This window comes from Salmo salar, chromosome ssa13 (genome assembly GCF_905237065.1).
Source record: "Salmo salar chromosome ssa13, Ssal_v3.1, whole genome shotgun sequence".
Taxonomy (NCBI): domain Eukaryota; kingdom Metazoa; phylum Chordata; class Actinopteri; order Salmoniformes; family Salmonidae; genus Salmo; species Salmo salar.
Window position 1 is genome coordinate 74,843,995 of NC_059454.1, and position 19,262 is coordinate 74,863,256.

General features: G+C 41.3%; 1 protein-coding gene and 1 long non-coding RNA gene across 3 annotated transcripts; both read left to right on the forward strand.

Annotated features, from left to right (window-relative positions):
• Positions 1–5,476: 5,476 nt before the first annotated feature.
• LOC106568026 (myosin regulatory light chain 2, ventricular/cardiac muscle isoform) lies at positions 5,477–10,109 on the forward strand. The gene is made up of 6 exons (XM_014138027.2): positions 5,477–5,623; positions 6,826–6,991; positions 8,279–8,383; positions 8,601–8,679; positions 9,113–9,161; positions 9,857–10,109. Exons 1-6 carry the CDS (start codon positions 5,621–5,623, stop codon positions 9,959–9,961), a joined length of 507 nt encoding a protein of 168 aa, XP_013993502.1. The 5' UTR covers positions 5,477–5,620; the 3' UTR covers positions 9,962–10,109.
• Positions 10,110–12,583: 2,474 nt separating this feature from the next.
• Positions 12,584–15,196, forward strand: LOC106568025 (uncharacterized). 2 transcript variants are annotated; one of them, XR_001320217.2, is made up of 4 exons: positions 12,584–12,660; positions 12,786–12,873; positions 12,979–13,045; positions 13,203–15,196. It is a non-coding gene; the product is annotated as an uncharacterized lncRNA (long non-coding RNA). The 2 variants fall into 2 exon arrangements; XR_001320216.2 differs by having other exon boundaries at positions 12,984–13,045.
• The last annotated feature ends 4,066 nt before the right edge of the window (positions 15,197–19,262 follow it).

Below are 19,262 nucleotides of genomic sequence, written 5' to 3' on the forward strand. Positions count from 1 at the left end.
GCTACCCTTTTTCCAGACTATTTGCATGTCATTTTACAAGAATGTTTGCTTCAATGATAAGCTGGGAAATTTCCATTCTGTTTCATTTGCAGGAAGTAATATTGCCTGTCTAAGTTACCATAGAATCAGCGGCTGTTTTGGCCAGCCACAATTACTCCTGTTGAAAATCCCTGGCTCTTAAAATAATTTGGCATATAAGTGGCAGAATAACTTGTTGAAAAGTAGGGGCTATTGGGTAACGAGAAACACCAGACACATTTAACATTTAACACAATCCCATGGCACTGCATGCAAGCCAACTTGTAGAGAGGGAAATGCACACTTGTTCGACCTTGTCATTTTATGCATGTAATCGTACATGTATTTAAGATCCCCCATAAGACCATTGGAATGCAGACCAAACTAGTCTGTTCTCCTGAACATATGAAATGTATAATCCCACTCGCTCAGACAGACATTATGTTATCTAATGAATCATTCTAAGAAGCAAAGAGTACATGAATACCTTTAGGTGAAACATCTGTGGATTCTATTAAACTACAAAATTGCTTGCCAACTTATGCAGCCGATGAACTGATGTACTCAAACAAGTGATCTTTGACTACTTCATTTCAAATTCCATACATTCGGAAGACTAACAAATACATCACACACCTAAGCCAACCATACGATAGAGTCAATTTATTCATAGTGAGTCTCAACCTCCTAAAATCCCTCATAAAACTCCTGTCAGCTCATTCATGGCTGCACTTTCCGTTTATGAGTGACTTTTTCCCCCTTCGCCCATATACATTTCCTGTCAGTTAATGCTTGGGCTGGGTGGGGTGCACAGTGATTAGAAATCAAACCTGAAAGACAGGCCAGCTTTCATGGGTATCATTAGTGAAAGAAAGAGAGAGACACCTTGTCAGTATTATCTCACCATGTCTGTTGTCATGCACTTTCCCCCACTAGAACCCTCCCAGGGAGTGGTCTCGAACAATCTCAATTAAATGAGTAGAGTAGAAGAACATACAAAGGCAAACAAACAATCATACGTACAGTACAGACAGATCGGTTGACAGATAGACAGATGAGACACACACACACACAAACACACAAACACAATGACAATCATAATCATGGAGAATATATAGCTATGACACTCGCATATGTATCTCACATTCCTTCTCGCTTTCTCTTTTAGACTATTTATTACAATGAAATGCTCAACTCGTAATGAGACTAATGGCTCTGTTCAATCCATAGTTTCATTTCTGAATGGAGTAAAGATGAGTCTCAATTAAGCTAGACGTGTGCAGAAGTGTTGAACAAATGTATACTGTCCTATCTCCAGAAGGAGGCTTTAAAGAGGATCAATTACAGTAATAAAAGACAATCCTGGAAAAAAACCATTTTGAAAGCAGTTCAGATTTAAATGCATGTATCACTTTTTCTCTCCACACACATATAATATTTATTTTAATAAAATTACTATGTTGGCCTTATTCTCTCTCACTCTCACTCTCTATCTCGCTCTCTCTCGCTCTTTCTCCATCTCTTCTTCTCTCTGTCCTTCTCTATTTCCCTTTCTCTACATCCCCTCCTCCCCCCTCTATCTCTTTCTCTATCCTTCCTGTCTCTCTTCCCCTCTTTCTCGCTCATTTCCTCTGTCTCTCACTCTCTCTAAATGTTGAGTGAGTCTGGTAGATCCACAGCGCCATCAGACCTGGCCTTACCAGGGCAGTCCATTTAAAGGTAATCATGCGTGTGAGTGCGTCAGTATCGCAGGGACCAGCTAGCTCCTCTTTTTCTCTCTTTTAGCTCCAGGAGCTATCTTTGACTTAACAAGGAGGCCCATTGCTGTGACGATTGTGTTTGCGCAGGGGAAGATGGGAACTGAACAGACATGGATGGGCAAACTTGATGGAGGAGCGTTCCCCAACGTCTCCTGTCACAAAACAAAGAAATAGAGAGAGAGAGAGGCAAGAAGGAGAAAGGTGGGGATAGATGTGGGGGAGGGGGGCTTTCTGATGATTAATTATGTTTGGGATTCCCCAATTAAAATGGAAAATTACAGTTAATCAACATGCGAATGCGGTGTGCTGCGGTGAAGAATGGTATCAACGTTGGCTTAACATGTAGAGGAGGACGTACAGCAGTGAATATCACTCAAAGGGGTATTAATAATAGCATGCACACATCATATTTCTTTAAATGAAATTCCTATTCAAAATGACAGTACAATATGTACTGAAACTGTAGAGATAAAAATATAGAAATTGTGCCATGGGCTAATTCAAACAAAGCATTGATGTGCCAATGGAACACAACAATAGCTGTGACATGCTGAATGAACACAGGCCATGAGGGAACTAAGAAGGAGACGTTTTCCTGTCCCCATCTCCCCTGGCTGGGCTCCCTCATATGACTGTCAGACAGTCACACAGGGGGGAGAGGGGGAACAGAGGAAGCAGTGTAACCCAGGAACAGTAAGAGGAAAGAGGGAGAGAGGTGCCGTGTGGAAGTATAACTCAGAAGGGAGAGGAAGAGAGGGAGCAGAAGTATAGCTCACACATGAGGAGAGAGGGAGAGAGAGAAAGGGGAACGAAGAGAGCGGAAATCATACAGGGGAAGAGAGGGAGAGTGCAGCAGAGGGAGCTGTAGCAGACAGTAGTCCAGGCGTGCAGTGCAGTGAAGTGCAGTGCTGAGGAGGGCATTGGGAGTTGAGGAGGGCCCCAGAAGACTCCTGCGGCTCTATGCTCCTCCCCTCTCCTCAGCGAGGGGCTCAGGGAGCGCTCATCGCAGCGCCTTCCTCCCCACTGGCAATTTGTTTTCCTAATCCACCAGAGCCTGGTGCTACCACTAACCCCCCCCCCCGCTCTCTCTCCCTCCCTCTCTCCCTCTATCAGGCAGGGCCCCCTTGGGAGCCCAATTAGGGCCGTCTCCCCCACACGCAGATCTACCCAGGACTTCTCCTCCTCGTCTTTTTTTAATCAAATATGACTCCTCTGGAGGCTAGTCCTCGTTTTAAGGAGACGGCATTCTGGATTAAATTTTAATTAAGGAAATGCTAGCCTTTTAGAAGACATCGGAAATGAATGGAATTGGGAGGGCGAGGGGAAAGCCACCCAGCGAGGTTTGTGTGCTTCTCTGTGGGAGTGTTTGTGTGTAGATGGAATCTGAATCATATTGTAGTGCCATTATTGGTACAAGTAGAGGTTCATCATTGGAATAAATTGATAGCTTATTAATGTCACATAATTGTGCATTACTATAAATCAGACAGAAATTATTATTTATTTCTGTGGGGTAAATAGCCATATATTTTTTTACAAGATAATCAGGTGCTTACTACCTAAATATGCAAACAAGGTGAATGGATTAACATCTAAAATGGAGGTTCATCCACTCTACCTGGTTATGTCTAGTTTCACTCTAAATTGAGATGGTATTAAGAATGACCAGTGCCTTTCTCTGGGAATACGTTGCCATCTACTGACAATCATGTGAAAATACAATTTAGCTGAGGTAAATATAACTAAACCATTTACAGTATACATAGTCATAAACATATTTTTACCTTCCAAAAAAGCTTTGTTAATGTCCAGTACTGTACCTTTGCCTTATCTTGCATTATCTCTGCAGAATCTAGGAGTTCTCCTTTTCATTCACGCTTTGTAATTTTTCAAGCTTGCCCTCCTTGGCAGAGGTTTTGCCGTAATGCTTACTCTTATCAAATCCTCTCAGATCTCTACAAGTGTTAAGGGGGCAATTAAGTATAGGGGGTCTGTCTGTACAGTACGAGCTTGTTGTCAATTTCATAGTTACCTACTGCAGTTTAATCACCAGGGGGCGCCAAACACCTGACTGATAGAGTAGCCTATAATAAATTCAGCCGGCCAAAGCCCTTTGACAACAGAGTGAGCTGCAGGTGGTTCAGATGGATCCTTGACCTTTACCTCTGTCAGGGGATTAGCCAACACACTCAAAACATTTACTGGGAAAGGTTTAATAATAGGGCCTAATCTCAAAGGTGAGCATACTCTCACAAGACTAAATACTAACTTGAGAGATGCATGAAAAAGTAAGGGGAGAATTATTGAAGTGATTGACATGCCTGGTAGTGTGTTCCTGTTGGCCACACAGATTATGTGAATACAGTGATTGACAAGGCTGGGTGGTAATGGGGGAGGGCTTTGAGGGTGCAAGAATAATGAAGTGATTCACAGCGCTGGCCAGTTTTAATGCGTCCGTCACATGCCAGGAAGGAGCCCAAGCCGTCTGTGTTATTGGAGGAATGCAATGCCCATGGCATTGTTGCCCCTGGAGACCTTGACTCCTCTCCGCTACCTCTGCTTGGAGCAGCACCCAACATGGACACAACCCCCCAGTGGTCCTCTGGGCGAAAATATCTTCACCCTGTTGGTTCACGCAATGGCGTGCCAGGGACCACAGCAAATAGGACATTCTCCACAGTCTCCCCAAGCCCATTTTCTGAGGCGCGTTATACCAGAACGTTTTATTTTACTGTACACGCACGCACGCACGCACGCACGCACGCACGCACACACACACACACACACACACACACACACACACACACACACACAACCTATCACTCAGCTAAAACAGGCCTCTCTCCAAGGTTGCTTAGCTGTGGAGATGAGTTACTGCTGTCTGACAGAACAATGGTCACCTGTTTTCCACACAAACATAAAGTGCCGCCAGCACAACAGGGGTCCATATCTGTACAACTGAGGTAAATAGGAGTTATTTTCTTGCTTGACTGTTCAATTTAAAGGGCTTATGTTTCTATCAAGAATCTGGTGTTTGGCTTATACAACCCAGACATCTATAAGCTGCCAATAATGACATACTTTGGTCCCAAAATACTGTTTCAGACACAAATGTTGAGCAGTGAGCACAACTGAATTGGTTGACAATAGTGAGCTATGTTGAGAGTGCAGCTGACATGAGCTGTGTCAATGTTATTTCCTGTATTCATCTCTGTAGTGATTGCTAAATGAATTGTTCACCTCCCTAAAGAAATATCTTAGGGGTTGATTTTAACGTTTAAATGTGAGACAATCCATTTGTTAAGTGATCAACAAAGCCCGGTGACTTCAGTGACCTTAGCCATTCCATGGTGGCCAACACTCCTATTAATGAAAAGCCACACAAGAGCTGTTCAAAGCGTGTCCTTCCACCGCAAACTAGACACGCGCATCAATTCATTACCGGGGTAATCTGGCGGGCTGAGACGCGGTGTCGCACCCGGCCTAACTACAGGATCTGTGAAGTCTGAGGCATTGACACATACTCACAACTACCCACAACCTCCCCTCCTCGAGGATATGGGCCTGATTTGACTGTCTGACCGTGGCCCCTGCTCCTAAGATAAGGTGTCACATAAACAGTTCAGAGCCACAGCACCCCTGCATGGGTCGATTATAATGGGGGGCTGGGGGAGGTGGGTGTTAGTCCTCTATATGGCTGGCATGCCTTGGGTGACGCTCCCCCATTGTCTAAACATAGAGCAGGTGGGCAGAGGAGCCAAGTGTGTCGCTATATAAGTGACCAGGGTCATTTTTTAGTGTCCTCTCAAGCGTAAGTGAACAACTGAGAAGCTCCTGACATAATGGTAAGAATGACACCTCCCTCACTCTCTGCTCTCTACTTGTCTTCGTCTTCACCTTGGGGTTAACTGAGTGTCTCACTTCCATGGTGTATAGGATGCTTAGAGATCTTGGAGAAGCTAAGCTTACTTCAGAAGTAGACAGGTGTTGATGTTCTTAAATGCATTTATTAAGATTCTATTTAGTGAGGTAATCAAGGAGCGATTGTATATTTGATAACAGCTGTGGGGAATGGTAAATGAACAGAGTAAATTTCTTGCCAATCCTAATTAAAATCCCAAACTGTAGTGATGGGGGAGCTTGATTGCATACCAAACATGTTTGAATGATAAGAAGACAGAATATCTTGGAAGGTTAGTAATAACTGTGATTATTAGGTCTTATAAAAGTAGGACCTAATAATAATATGCCCTAACCATCTCCACAGTGTATCCAATCAGTGTAAAGAGCAGGAACGCCATTCAAATAGTTCATCATTTTTTGGGGTACCCGACTCTGTTGATTGCAACACTTGACCTCTACTACAGTGTTGTAAACATTTGTGAACTGTGGCTCTTCAATATTGAAAGCTTGCATGCTCTAAAAGTTATACGTTTAATTAGAGATATTAATAGCCATGTAGTTCTGTGACCGCATGCTGTGCTCTGTAGTTCAATGTTAGATGTTCATAGTTTTGGTTATGCATTTGAAATGAGCAAAACCCAGTAAATGTAATTTATGTCATTAGTCTTACTTATTATTCATGATTATAACTTATGGAATATAATTAAGCAATAAGGCCCAAGGGGGTGTGGTATATGGCCAATATACCATGGCTAAGGGCTGTTCTTAAGCACGATGCAACGTGGAGTGCCTGGACACAGCCTTTAGTCGTGGTATATTGGCCATATACCACAAACCCCTGAGGTGCCTTATTGCTATTATAAACCGGTTACCAATGTGAATAGAGCAGTAAAAAATAAATGTTTTGTCATACCTGTGCTATACGGTCTGATATACCACGGCTGTCAGCCAATCAGCATTCAGGGATCGAACTGCCCAGTTTATAACAGTCATTATATTATTACTGTTATATATCATGATACTGTCAAATAATTCAATAATTCAATAATTCAAAGTCAATGTATGCAAACTTTATCAAAATGCATGTACGCTGTTGTTATTCATCATAACCTCAAAGTAATAGCCATTTCCCTGTGTATCTCAGGCACCCAAAAAGGCAAAGAAGAAGGCAGCAGAGGCCAGCTCCAATGTGTTCTCCATGTTTGAGCAAGCCCAGATCCAGGAGTTCAAGGAGGCTTTCACCATCATGGACCAGAACAGAGACGGTTTCATTGACAAGAATGACCTGAGGGACACATTCTGTGCACTGGGTGAGCTAAGGCTAACGCTTACTCCTCTGGAGAATGGCCCTTTGCAGTATAAAATTGGTGGTGAAGCTTTCTTCCTTGGACAAGAAGTTACCCCTCCCTCTGTCCTCCAGATATCTCCAATGAGTGTAATGATTGTTTCCACAAAACACAAACATTTATATTGAGAATGACTGATCCATACAACAATCTCTGACCATAACACCTGTACTGCTCAGAGTCATGTATTTAGAGAGTTGGGCCATTAAGGTTTCGACAATATGATGCACTTACAGTACCAGTCAAACGTTTGGACACAAGCCAACAAGTGCTCAGCATATGTGGGAACTCCTTCAAGACTGTTGGAAAAGCATTCCAGGTGAAGCTGGTTGAGAGAATGCCAAGAGTGTGCAAAGCTGTCATCAAGGCAAAGGGTGGCTACTTGAAGAATCTCAAATATAAAATATATTTTGATTTGTTTAACACTTTTTTGGTTACTACATCATTCCATATGTGTTATTTCATAGTTTTGATGTCTTCACTATTATTCTACAATGTAGAAAATAGTCAAAATAAAGAAAAACCCTGAGTAGGTGTGTCCAAACTTTTGACTGGTACTCTACATGACCCAACATTCTATGGCAGCCATGTTAGCGCCTCATTAACATTACATGGGGAATATAATGTCTGTAATGAGCATTATGACCCATTTACATGACACTTCAAATTATATGGCAGCCATGTTAGCACCTAATTAACATTACATTAACGTTCAGAGAGTGCCACTTTCTCCTCCATAGCCATTGCTAAGTAATAATTGACACTTCTGCATTGTGCTGTTTATTTCTGCTAGTTTGCAAAACCTATGAAGATGTCCAGTAATACCATATATGCAATTTGTTGACACCACAAGTCCACAACACAGTACAGACTTGGATACACATGACTCTGAAAGCTAATCAATAAATAGTCTGTTAAATTCGCTGCTCTGTTTTGATTATTTACAGTCGGTCATTCCATAGGGAATTGTCAGAGGCGCTCTTATCCTATTGTTACATCACCAACATTTCGAGAATAAAGGTGTTAACATGGCAGCCGTTCTAAAACCTGGCCAAACTATATATGACTCTGATGCTATGTAACTGAATGTTCAGAATTAGAACAATATTCAACATTCTAAAAGTTGGCCCAACTCTATAAATAATACATGGCTCTGGTGCTGCTGTACTTTCCCACTGTCCCCACCTGGTCATGTGAGTGGTCCCACTGACCTCTGACCTCTATCTCTTCCTGTCCTGTGTGTCTCTGCAGGCCGTCTTAACGTGGGTAATGATGAGCTGGACGAGATGCTAAAGATGGCCCCTGGACCCATCAACTTCACCATCTTCCTCTCCATGTTCGGCGAGAAGTTGAAAGGTCAGGCAACACCACTGTATGGCCCACAAAGGGGTGCACATGTCATATATGGTTCATCACATGTAAACTGAAATATTATGACTAGCTATTGCTTATAACAATCACATATTCAGACCGACATGAGGCAAATAAATTACTATTTTCCTCAGTGATATTTTTTCACGGTGCACTGTTTAGACAGACCAGCTGTATGTCTGAAAAAAGTGTTCTCTCTCAGGTACTGATCCCGAGGAGACCATTATTAATGCCTTCAAGATCTTCGACCCCGAGGGACAGGGAGTCCTCAAGGGAGAGGAGTAAGGACTTTATTCATTCTAATACCGTCAAACCTTACAACAGTACCTGTCGCTCTATCCCCTCATGGGTATACGGTACAGTTAGTAATGATCAAATTCCTAAAATGATCTAATTAGTCGCTTTAGGAATTATTCAAGAAGTCAATAACTACTACAGTAATGGATAAGGTATTAGAATGTTTTTCTTTTTTAATTACTACATTCTAATCTATTGAACCTCTCTTTTATGGTTGCTGATAATTACCCATCAATGATAGTTTCAGTAGCTTTATAGATTCTTGTAGAAAAATTTGACCTTTTCTTGTGGAATGTCACATGTGTTTTAGGAAATAATTAAAGAAAAAAGTGTAACTTCTTGGAGCCAACTCTGAGAAAAGAACTCACTGTCACGGTTGATGTACTGTACCTAACAAGTCATCATTTTCCTTTCCAGTATCAAATATTACATCATGTCTCAGGCGGACAAGTTCACTGAAGCTGAGGTAATGTCCTTCTCTCAGGTTTCTGAGGCTCAGTGGGATTTGGGTTTGGAATCAGTCAACTTTCACTGGTTGACTTATACCTCATTTCCTGTCAGAGTCTCATCCATCACACAAGTCCATTTCATAGACTATATCTCTAACCCACTTATCGCTGACCCTGAGCCCCATCAGGGCCCAATAAAGCTATGGAGCAAACGTTTCCCTCAGACCATCTGCTCCTCACAAAAGTGATCCTGTATTCCATCACAAAGACAGTGAATCTGATCAGAGCCCCCATCCAGAGCACTGTCCCCTTCTAACTATGTACAGGAAGCCTATCTACTTCCAGTGAGCTTACGCAGTACTATTATGAGACCCTATAAGGCAATGGCATTCCATTCTTAAAAGCATATTGATGTACTCACAGAAATAACTTGCATTCATTTTGAATGAATGTGTATCATGGTTTGTTTTCATAGCATAAAGCACAACCGTGAGCGGATATTTCGGTCTCATCTCGGCTTATTCAAAGAAGGCCATTTTGTGACTTGAGATGCATGTGTGTTCACTTTTATTTCAATTAACGATACACACCAAGTTCAGCTTGGAGTGCTAAAGGGCTAGGTTCATGTATTATTAGCATAAGGTGAAAACAGTTACCAATCAGTTTTTCAACCCATGACATTGCATGACCTTTGTGTGCTTCACCCTTCCAGGTTGAAGACATGTTCACAAACTTCCCCCTGGACGTCGCCGGGAATCTGGACTACAAGAACCTGTGCTACGTTATCACCCATGGAGAGGACAAGGAGGCGGAGTAAATGAGCCAATCACAAGCTCTCAATCACCCAACCAATCACCTTGGACTGCCCACTACACATCATCGCCCTGTACACATGACCCGTTTCCTTTTCCACATCTCACTTTCCCCACAATAAAAAACAAATAAAAAGGACTTTGGTGTGTGAACGAAGCATTGTGTCATTTGAACTCCAACATGACAGTGTTGAAAGTGAAGAGTTGACTGGGATCAGAGGTAATGCAATGTCTTGTATGTGAGATGGGAATAGCCTTACGCATATTTCAGACACCCTCAAGTCGCAGGGGTTCACAGAGGTTAAGTGCAAGAAGAAGAGCGCTAATAGGGATACACATAGGAGTTTGGTGACTGATAAGTCTATATTCAGATTCAGCCTCTCTGTCCCATTTGTCTATTGTGTTACAAAAAATTACTAGGAATTTGAGACTCAGATTGGACGAGCAGCGAGCCAGAATACATTGCATTGTGCATGTAAAATATCACAAGTTCTGCCGAAGATCAACAAAAGACAGGTGTCACACCCTGATCTGTTGCACCTGTCCTCGTTATTGTCTCCACCCCCTCCAGGTGTCGCTTGTTTTCCCCAGTGTATTTATCCCTGTGTTTCCTGTCTCTGTGCCAGTTCGTCTTGTATGTTTCCAAGTCAACCAGCGGTGCCTGCCTTGACCACGAGCCTGTCTACGACCATTCTCTTGCCTACTCCTTTTGGATTAATAAACATTGTAAGACTCCACCCATCTGCCTCCTGTGTCTGCATCTGGGTCTTGCCTTGTGCCTTGATAACAGGATGTTATATCATTTATATCTAGTAAAAAATAGGGCTCATTTATGTGTCGCAAAATAGGCTACATTTAGAATTCCATATTTACACTTTTCAATACATTGATTGTAATCTGAACAGTAGAGCCATATCAATGGTGCAGCAAAAAAACAGACAATGAGTCAAAATTATAGTAAACATCTTTTCAAAATACTGTGCCCCCCCCCCAAAGGTATACTTAAAAAAAAGGGAAGATACTGTAAAACTGAACCGTTTACCACTTGGAACCTCACCACAAAGATTGAAAAAAATAACTCATGTAATGAGTCAGGATATGGTCAGAGAGACATGCTCTAGAGGGAAGGACATAACAGTTGAGCTGCAATAATAAACTGGCTACACGCTCTGCAAAGGAGTTGGCAAGGACTCCACACTTAATATAGCAATGGTCATATGAGAGCAGCCAACAGTCTGACAGGGGTTAATTCTATTAAATCTATTTATACATTTGGTTAAATAGGTTTAATAGGTTTTCAACAGGTGCAGAAAAACCATTATGTAATGTAAAAATGTGAGCTTATAATAACTCCAGACTGAAAGAAAGAGAGAAAAGGTGGTGATAAAAGTAAGAGAAATAGGTCACACTTTATTTTACAGTTTGGCTATTCAACTGTTTCACCTGCTTCACCTGCCTACTTGTTGACACAGGACTGCACTCTTAGAAGAACCCCATAGGATAACCGCTTTTTAGGTCCAGACAGAACCCGTTTTGTTTCAGGTAGAACCCTCTGTGGAAAGGGTTCTTCATGGAACCCAAAAAGGTTCTTCAAAGGGTAGACAGCCAAAGAACCATTTTAAGTTCTAGATAGCGACAAGGATATGCAACAGAGTGGCAGATACAAGATCACCTAATGCTTCGGATAAATAATTACTATAAACATAAAACGTAAAGAAAACTATTTTTTCCACGGTTGTGTGCAAATCAAATTCCAACCATTAAAAACAGAAATAAAATCTTCACAAACCGTGTAAAAAACAAAGTACATATATTATTCAAAAGCAGTCATGATATTTTTACTGGCTACAAAAACAACTGTTATATATTCAACCCACTGGCTAGACAATCTCCATGAAACTCCTTGTACACTTGGTACACCCTACGGTTTCCATCCTTTAATAGGAGCAGTGGCGACCATTCAGGGCAGGTGGGGCTGTTTTCAGCTTTGCACACTCTGGGCATTCTCTCAACCAGCTTTACCTGGAATTATTTTCCAACAGCCTTGAAGGAGTTCCTACATATGCTAAGCACTTGTTGGCTGCTTTTCCTTCACTCTGTGGTCCAACTCATCCCAAACCATCTCAATTGGGTTGAGGTCGGGTGATTGTGGAGGCCAGGTCATCTGATACAGCACTACATCATTCTCCTTCTTGGTCAAATAGCCCTTACACAGCCTGGGGGTGTGTTGAGTCATTGTCCTGTTGAAAAACAAATGATAGTCCCACTAAGCGCAAACCTGATGGGATGGAGTATCGCTGCAGAACCCTGTGGTTGCCATGCTGGTTAAGTGTGCCTTGAATTCTAAATAAATCACAGACAGTGTCACAAGCAAAGCACCCCCACACCCTCATACCTCCTCCTCCATGCTTCACGGTTGGAACCATACATGCGGAGATCATCCATTCACTTACTCTGCATCTCACAAAGACACGGCGGTTGGAACCAAAAATCTCAAATTTGGACTTTACCGGTCTAATGTCCATTTGTAGCCAGGTGGTAAAACTGCATAGCTGTATTCATTTATATCCACTAGATGGCACTGTCCCTTCAAGAGATTCTAAATAAGGTGTGCAAGCCGTTATGGGATTGCGCATGTGCAGTGAGAGCAAGCAATTACACTAGAGCGCTATTGAAATCAAATGTGGGTCCAACGTTACTTTGGGTAAATAATACTTTTTATCTTACTATTGTACCGGAATATATCATATTTGCATCATCTGCAGTGTATAAGAGTTTGTTTTGTATTATTTCTGCCAGATGGTCATGTTAGCCTGTTGATACTTTCAGATTGACATGAGGATGTTAGCTTCTACCTAGCTGAATACCAGTGCTCTCAGAACCACGTTGTGGAGTTGATGATAACGTTATTTGAAGCGTGAGTAATTATCAGAATTACATTCTATTTTGTGGAAAGTTTCAGGGTGTTGTATAGTTTCATTTTTGAATTGTAACTTATCTGTTGATATGACATTTCTCCCAGTGCAGTATGGGTGAGATGAGGATCTACTGTTCCATGTGGGTTAGGGTATCACGTGGACAGTGTGTTTGTAAGTATTCATATTGTTTTATGACAAAATGTATTTTTGTTTTTCATGCACAATGTCATTTTATTTATGGACATCTTGTACCCAGATATTTGAAACGTTTGAAAGTCCATTCTAACTGTGAACATTGTGGTCTCTGTATTTTCTTGTTTTTCTATAGAAAGCAGAGCCACTACTGTTTATTCATTTCACTTTGTACTTATTGTACTCAGATTGTTTTATGCACTTTACTAACAGATTTATTTCACTTGATTGTGATTTAGACTGAACTTTATTTTATGGTGACTTCATCTTGTGGTGATTTCCCTTATACATGATCCTTTTTAAATTTAAGCTTTGACAGAATAAACAACCCTAATTAGTTTGTGTCCTGTGCTGGGTTTACTTTCGCCAGGCTACACATTTTGGTACCAGGAGTGGGGTTTTGATAGCTTTGTTAGGGTAGTGAAGTGCATAATTATGGTAGTGGTGAAGAGTGGTACGGGGCCAGAGAAATCTGACGAGGGACCAGGGGATCTGACAACAGGCAGTGAGGCCTGCCTGGGGTTGCTGTCTGTAACCAGACTGCCGGGATCCAGAGAATGCCGCGAACCGTTGTAGATTATCACAGATCGTCACTGACCATCACAGAGGACCATCTGCCATCATCTCCATCCATCCAGAAACTTTCAGAGACTGTTTCTACTCTACAGTATATCCATGAACTGAGTTTGTGTACAAACATTTCACAATGTCAAAGCCAGCAGGTGATGGGGAAGTCGCCCCTGGTGAAGAGGGTAACCCTGTAGTTGACTTACAGTCACAGATTGCAGAGCTAAAAAGGAAACATGACGAAGCAATGGCAACTATTGCCGCTCTGGTTAATGGATCCACAAAGGCATGCGTGTCTGTACTAGAGGTCGACCGATTAATCGGAATGGCCGATTAATTAGGGCCGATTTCAAGTTTTCATAACAATCGGTAATCGGTATTTTTGGCAACAGATTTGCCGAATATTTTATTTTGTTTGATTTTTATTTTTTAAACATTTTTTTTAACTAGGCAAGTCAGTTAAGAACACATTCTTATTTTCAATGACGGCCTAGGAACGGTGGGTTAACTGCCTTGTTCAGGGGCAGAACGACAGATTTTTACCTTGTCAGCTTGGGGATTCAATCTTGCAACCTTACTAGTCCAATGCTCTAACCACCTGCTTTACTGGGTACTGGTAAATACAACACAACAAACTAACAGCATAACTCATCACACACAGCTGTCTGTGCGGGTCGCTACAATATTTACTTATTATTCATTACCAAGTGAAAATACCTTCAAACAAAAGACGAACTTCTACTTTAGTCAACTTTATTGCAACATGAAAAAATCCCTTAAATCTCTTACAAAATAAGGATTTTTATTGTTAGATATTTTGATTAATTAGATTAAACAAAGATATAGACCTACTCAATAACATCTGTAGCCCATAGTATGGTGAGTAGCCTAGATCGCTAATTATTTTTCTTCTCTTTTTAATATTACAAGTAACAATGAAAATCACCAACTCTGACTCTGTCTTAATCTGTTTCTTTCTTCTAAGCATTTTTCCATCCTGGAGTCTGAGACCTTGTGGGAATCTGGTAGACAAGAAGAATGTATGACAATTTAGCATAGCATTACCCCTAATTATCATCATCATGATTTCTGTGGTTTAGGCATATAGCTAGCTAGTTGTGTTATCCAGCTAGCAATAATAGTGTGCTTGCTAAAAACAAAGATTTTATAACTAACCCATGATAGACCAGAGCCTGTCGTTTCCAATGGGAGCAAATGAATCATAGTGGACAGAGAGATCCTATTGGTGCGTTCTAGCATTTATTTCCGTTAGGCAACACCTACTCTGTGAAGTGTGCGTGTGCAACAAAACATTTTTAAACTTTGGCAAACTCAGTCCACTCTGTTTGTTACAGATTAGCGTTTTGGAAACAGAAAGCTGTATGGAGATCAAATGTTTCATCAATGAGAAAATGTATTTCGAGAGTGTTGTGCAGATGGGCATCTCTTGACATGATGCCATAATAAATAATTGCACCAATGCATCCCATCCAAAAGTGAGAATGTTCCTCAACAGTGAAACTCTTGCAAGGTTATATGATGGAATAAAAGTTTTTCTTGTGACCATTTTAAGAGCATTTATAAACCATTATTCAGCCATGCAACAAACGCTGACACTACACATCTAAATATATCTGGCCAATTTATGAAAGACAACAGTTGTCATTTTGAATCCTGTAAAGTGAGTGTGGAAGAGGTGGGGGAAAAAATATGTTTGTCTATCAACAATGACAAGCTGGGATAGAAAATTACTGAGGATAATAACAAACGATTTTGCCACTCCTATTTGCCATATCTTCCATTTAAGCCTACTTGAAAGTGTGTGCCCTCAGGAAGCAAAAGTAATTCCGCTACCTAAGAATTGTAAAGCCCCCTTTATTGGCTCAAATAGCCAACCAATCAATCTGTTACCAACCCTAAGTAAACTTTTGGAAAAAATTGTGTTTGACCAGATACAATGCTATTTTACAGTAAACAAATTGACAACAGACTTTCAGCACGCTTAGGACATTCAACAAGCACAGCGTGTCTATGTATGCGGATGACTCAGCACTATACCCGTCAGCTATTACTGTGACTGAAATGACTGCAACACTTAACAAAGTGCTGCAGTTAGTTTCAGAATGGGTGATAAGGAAAAAGTTAGTCCTAAATATTTCTAAAACTAAAAGCATTGTATTTGGGACAAATCATTCACTAAACCTGAACTAAATATTGTAATGAATAATGTGGAAATTGAGCAAGTTGAGGTGACTAAACTGTACAAAGTGGAGGGGAGATTGAATTCATCACTACTTTTTTCTGAAAGAATTGTTAACAAGTTGAATGCACCGAGCTGTCTGTTTAAATTACTAGCACACAGCTTGGACACCGATGCATACCCCACAAGACATGCCACCATAGGTCTCTTCACAATCCCCAAGTCCAGAACAGACTATGGGAGGCACACAGTACTACATAGAGCCATGACTACATGTAACTCTATTCCACATCAGGTAACTGATGCAAACAGTAGAATCAGATTTAAAAAAGCATAAAAAACATCTTATGGAACAGCGGGGACTGTGAAGAGACAAACACACACACACAAGTAACACATGCTCTCTACACACACGTACATTGTAATATTGTTGTATGGTGGTATTATACATTTGGTATTGTAGATATGTAGTGGTGTAATAATGTTATATGATGTTCTGTTTTATTTTTTGTTTTATGTGTAATGTAAGTGCCTTAATGTGTTTGGACCCCAGGAAGAGTAGCTGCTGCCATGGCAACAGCTAATGGGAATCCCTAATAAATACAAATTTAACAAGCACGAATGACAATATCACAATTTTAACCATAACTTTTTATTAACGTATCAATTTTTTTGACCCATTGTCAAATGCACCGTTAAATGATTTAACAATTTTAAATGATTTTTAGGCTCCCGAGTGGCGCAGCGGTCTAAGACACTGCATCTCAGCGCTAGAGGCTGCAGCACTGGTTCGGTCCTGGGCTGTATCACAACCGGCCGGGATCGGAAGTCCCATGGGGCGGTGCACAATTGGCCCAGCGTCGTCCAGGTTAGGGGAGGGTTTGGCCGGGGTAGGCCGTCATATAAAATAAAATGTGTTCTTAACCTTTATTTAACTAGGCAAGTCAGTTAATAAACCTTTATTTAAGCAATTACCCCCAGTTACGTGTTTTTATTACAGTGTAACTATGAATTATTACAGTTAATTTCAGTAGTTATTACAGTGTAATTACATATGTAATAACATTGTAATAAGGACCCCTTAAATTCAAGTGTTTTTGAATTCACTTTTTGCTGCTGGCTTGCTGATGTTCCCTCAAATACGTATTTCCACATGTAATTGATGAAATTTGATTTTTATTCTATAAAGATTGTAATTGTGTCATTATGTTGTGAATATTGTAGAAAACCCTCACAGCCGTTTTCCATACTAAAAAGTGAAGTGCCACTTATAGCTTACCATGTACAGTAGACTACAGACAATGTTCCACCCTGTACAGTAGGCTACAGACTATGTTCCACCCTGTACAGTAGGCTACAGACAATATGTTCCTCCACCCTGTACAGTAGGCTACAGACAAAATGTTCCTCCACCCTGTACAGTAGGCTACAGACAATATGTTCCTCCACCCTGTACAGTAGGCTACAGACAAAATGTTCCTCCACCCTGTACAGTAGGCTACAGACAATATGTTCCTCCACCCTGTACAGTAGGCTACAGACAATATGTTCCTCCACCATGTACAGTAGGCTACAGACAATATGTTCCTCCACCCTGTACAGTAGGCTACAGACAATGTTCCTCCACCATGTACAGTAGGCTACAGACAATGTTCCTCCACCATGTACAGTAGGCTACAGACAATATGTTCCTCCACCATGTACAGTAGGCTACAGACAATATGTTCCTCCACCATGTACAGTAGGCTACAGACAATATGTTCCTCCACTATGTACAGTAGGCTACAGACAATGTTCCTCCACCATGTACAGTAGCCTACAGACAATATGTTCCTCCACCATGTACAGTAGGCTACAGACAATATGTTCCTCCACCCTGTACAGTAGACTACAGACAATGTTCCACCCTGTACAGTAGGCTACAGACAATATGTTCCTCCACCCTGTACAGTAGGCTACAGACAAAATGTTCCTCCACCCTGTACAGTAGGCTACAGACAATATGTTCCTCCACCCTGTACAGTAGGCTACAGACAATATGTTCCTCCACCCTGTACAGTAGGCTACAGACAATATGTTCCTCCACCATGTACAGTAGGCTACAGACAATATGTTCCTCCACCCTGTACAGTAGGCTACAGACAATATGTTCCTCCACCATGTACAGTAGGCTACAGACAATATGTTCCTCCACCCTGTACAGTAGGCTACAGACAATGTTCCTCCACCATGTACAGTAGGCTACAGACAATGTTCCTCCACCATGTACAGTAGGCTACAGACAATATGTTCCTCCACCATGTACAGTAGGCTACAGACAATATGTTCCTCCACTATGTACAGTAGGCTACAGACAATGTTCCTCCACCATGTACAGTAGGCTACAGTCAATATGTTCCTCCACCATGTACAGTAGGCTACAGACAATATGTTCCTCCACAAATGTACAGTAGGCTACAGACAATGTTCCACCCTGTGCAGTAGACTACAGACAATGTTCCTCCACCATGTGTGTCATATACAGTTGAAGTCGGAAGTTTACATACACCTTAGCCAAATACATTTAAACTGAGTTTTCACAATTCCTGACACTTAATCCTAGTCAAAATTCCCTGTCTTTGGTCAGTGAGGATCACCATTTTATTTTAAGCATGTGAAATGTCATATTAATAGTAGAGAGAATGATTTATTTCAGCTTTTATTTCTTTCATCACATTCCCAGTCGGTCAGAAGTTCACATACACTCAATTAATATTTGGTAGCATTGCCTTTAAATTGTTTAACTTGGGTCAAATGTTTTGGGTAGCCTTCCACAAGCTTCCCACAATAAGTTGGGTGAATTTTGGCCCATTCCTCCTGACAGAGCTGGTGTAACTGAGTCAGGATTGTAGGCTTCCTTGCTCGCATACGCTTTTTCAGTTCTGCCCACAAATTTTCTATAGGATTAAGGTCAGGGCTTTGTGATGGCCTCTACAATACCTTGACTTTGTTGTCCTTAAGCCATTTTCCCACAACTTTGGAAGAATGCTTGGGGTCATTGTCCATTTGGAAGACCCATTTGCGACCAAGCTTTAACTTCCTGACTGATATCTTGAGATGTTGCTTCAATATATCCACATAATTTTCCTTTCTCATGATGCCATCGATTTTGTGAAGTGCACCAGTCCCTCCTGCAGCAAAGCACACCCACAACATGATGCTGCCACCCCCGTGCTTCACGGTTGGGATGGTGTTCTTCGGCTTGCAAGCCTCCCCCTTTTTCCTCCTAACATAACGATGGTCATTATGGCCAAACAGTTCTATTTTTGTTACATCAGAGGACATTTCACACCAAAGTACGTTCATCTCTAGGAGACAGAACACGTCTCCTTCCTGAGCGGTATGATGGATGCGTGGTCCCATGGTGTTTATACTTGCATACTATTGTTT

Coding starts and splice junctions, on each gene's coding strand:
- LOC106568026 (XM_014138027.2), top strand. Junction 8,680..9,112: donor GGAGTCCTCAAGGGAGAGGA/GTAAGGACTTTA, acceptor TTTCCTTTCCAG/TATCAAATATTACATCATGT. Junction 9,162..9,856: donor ACAAGTTCACTGAAGCTGAG/GTAATGTCCTTC, acceptor TCACCCTTCCAG/GTTGAAGACATGTTCACAAA.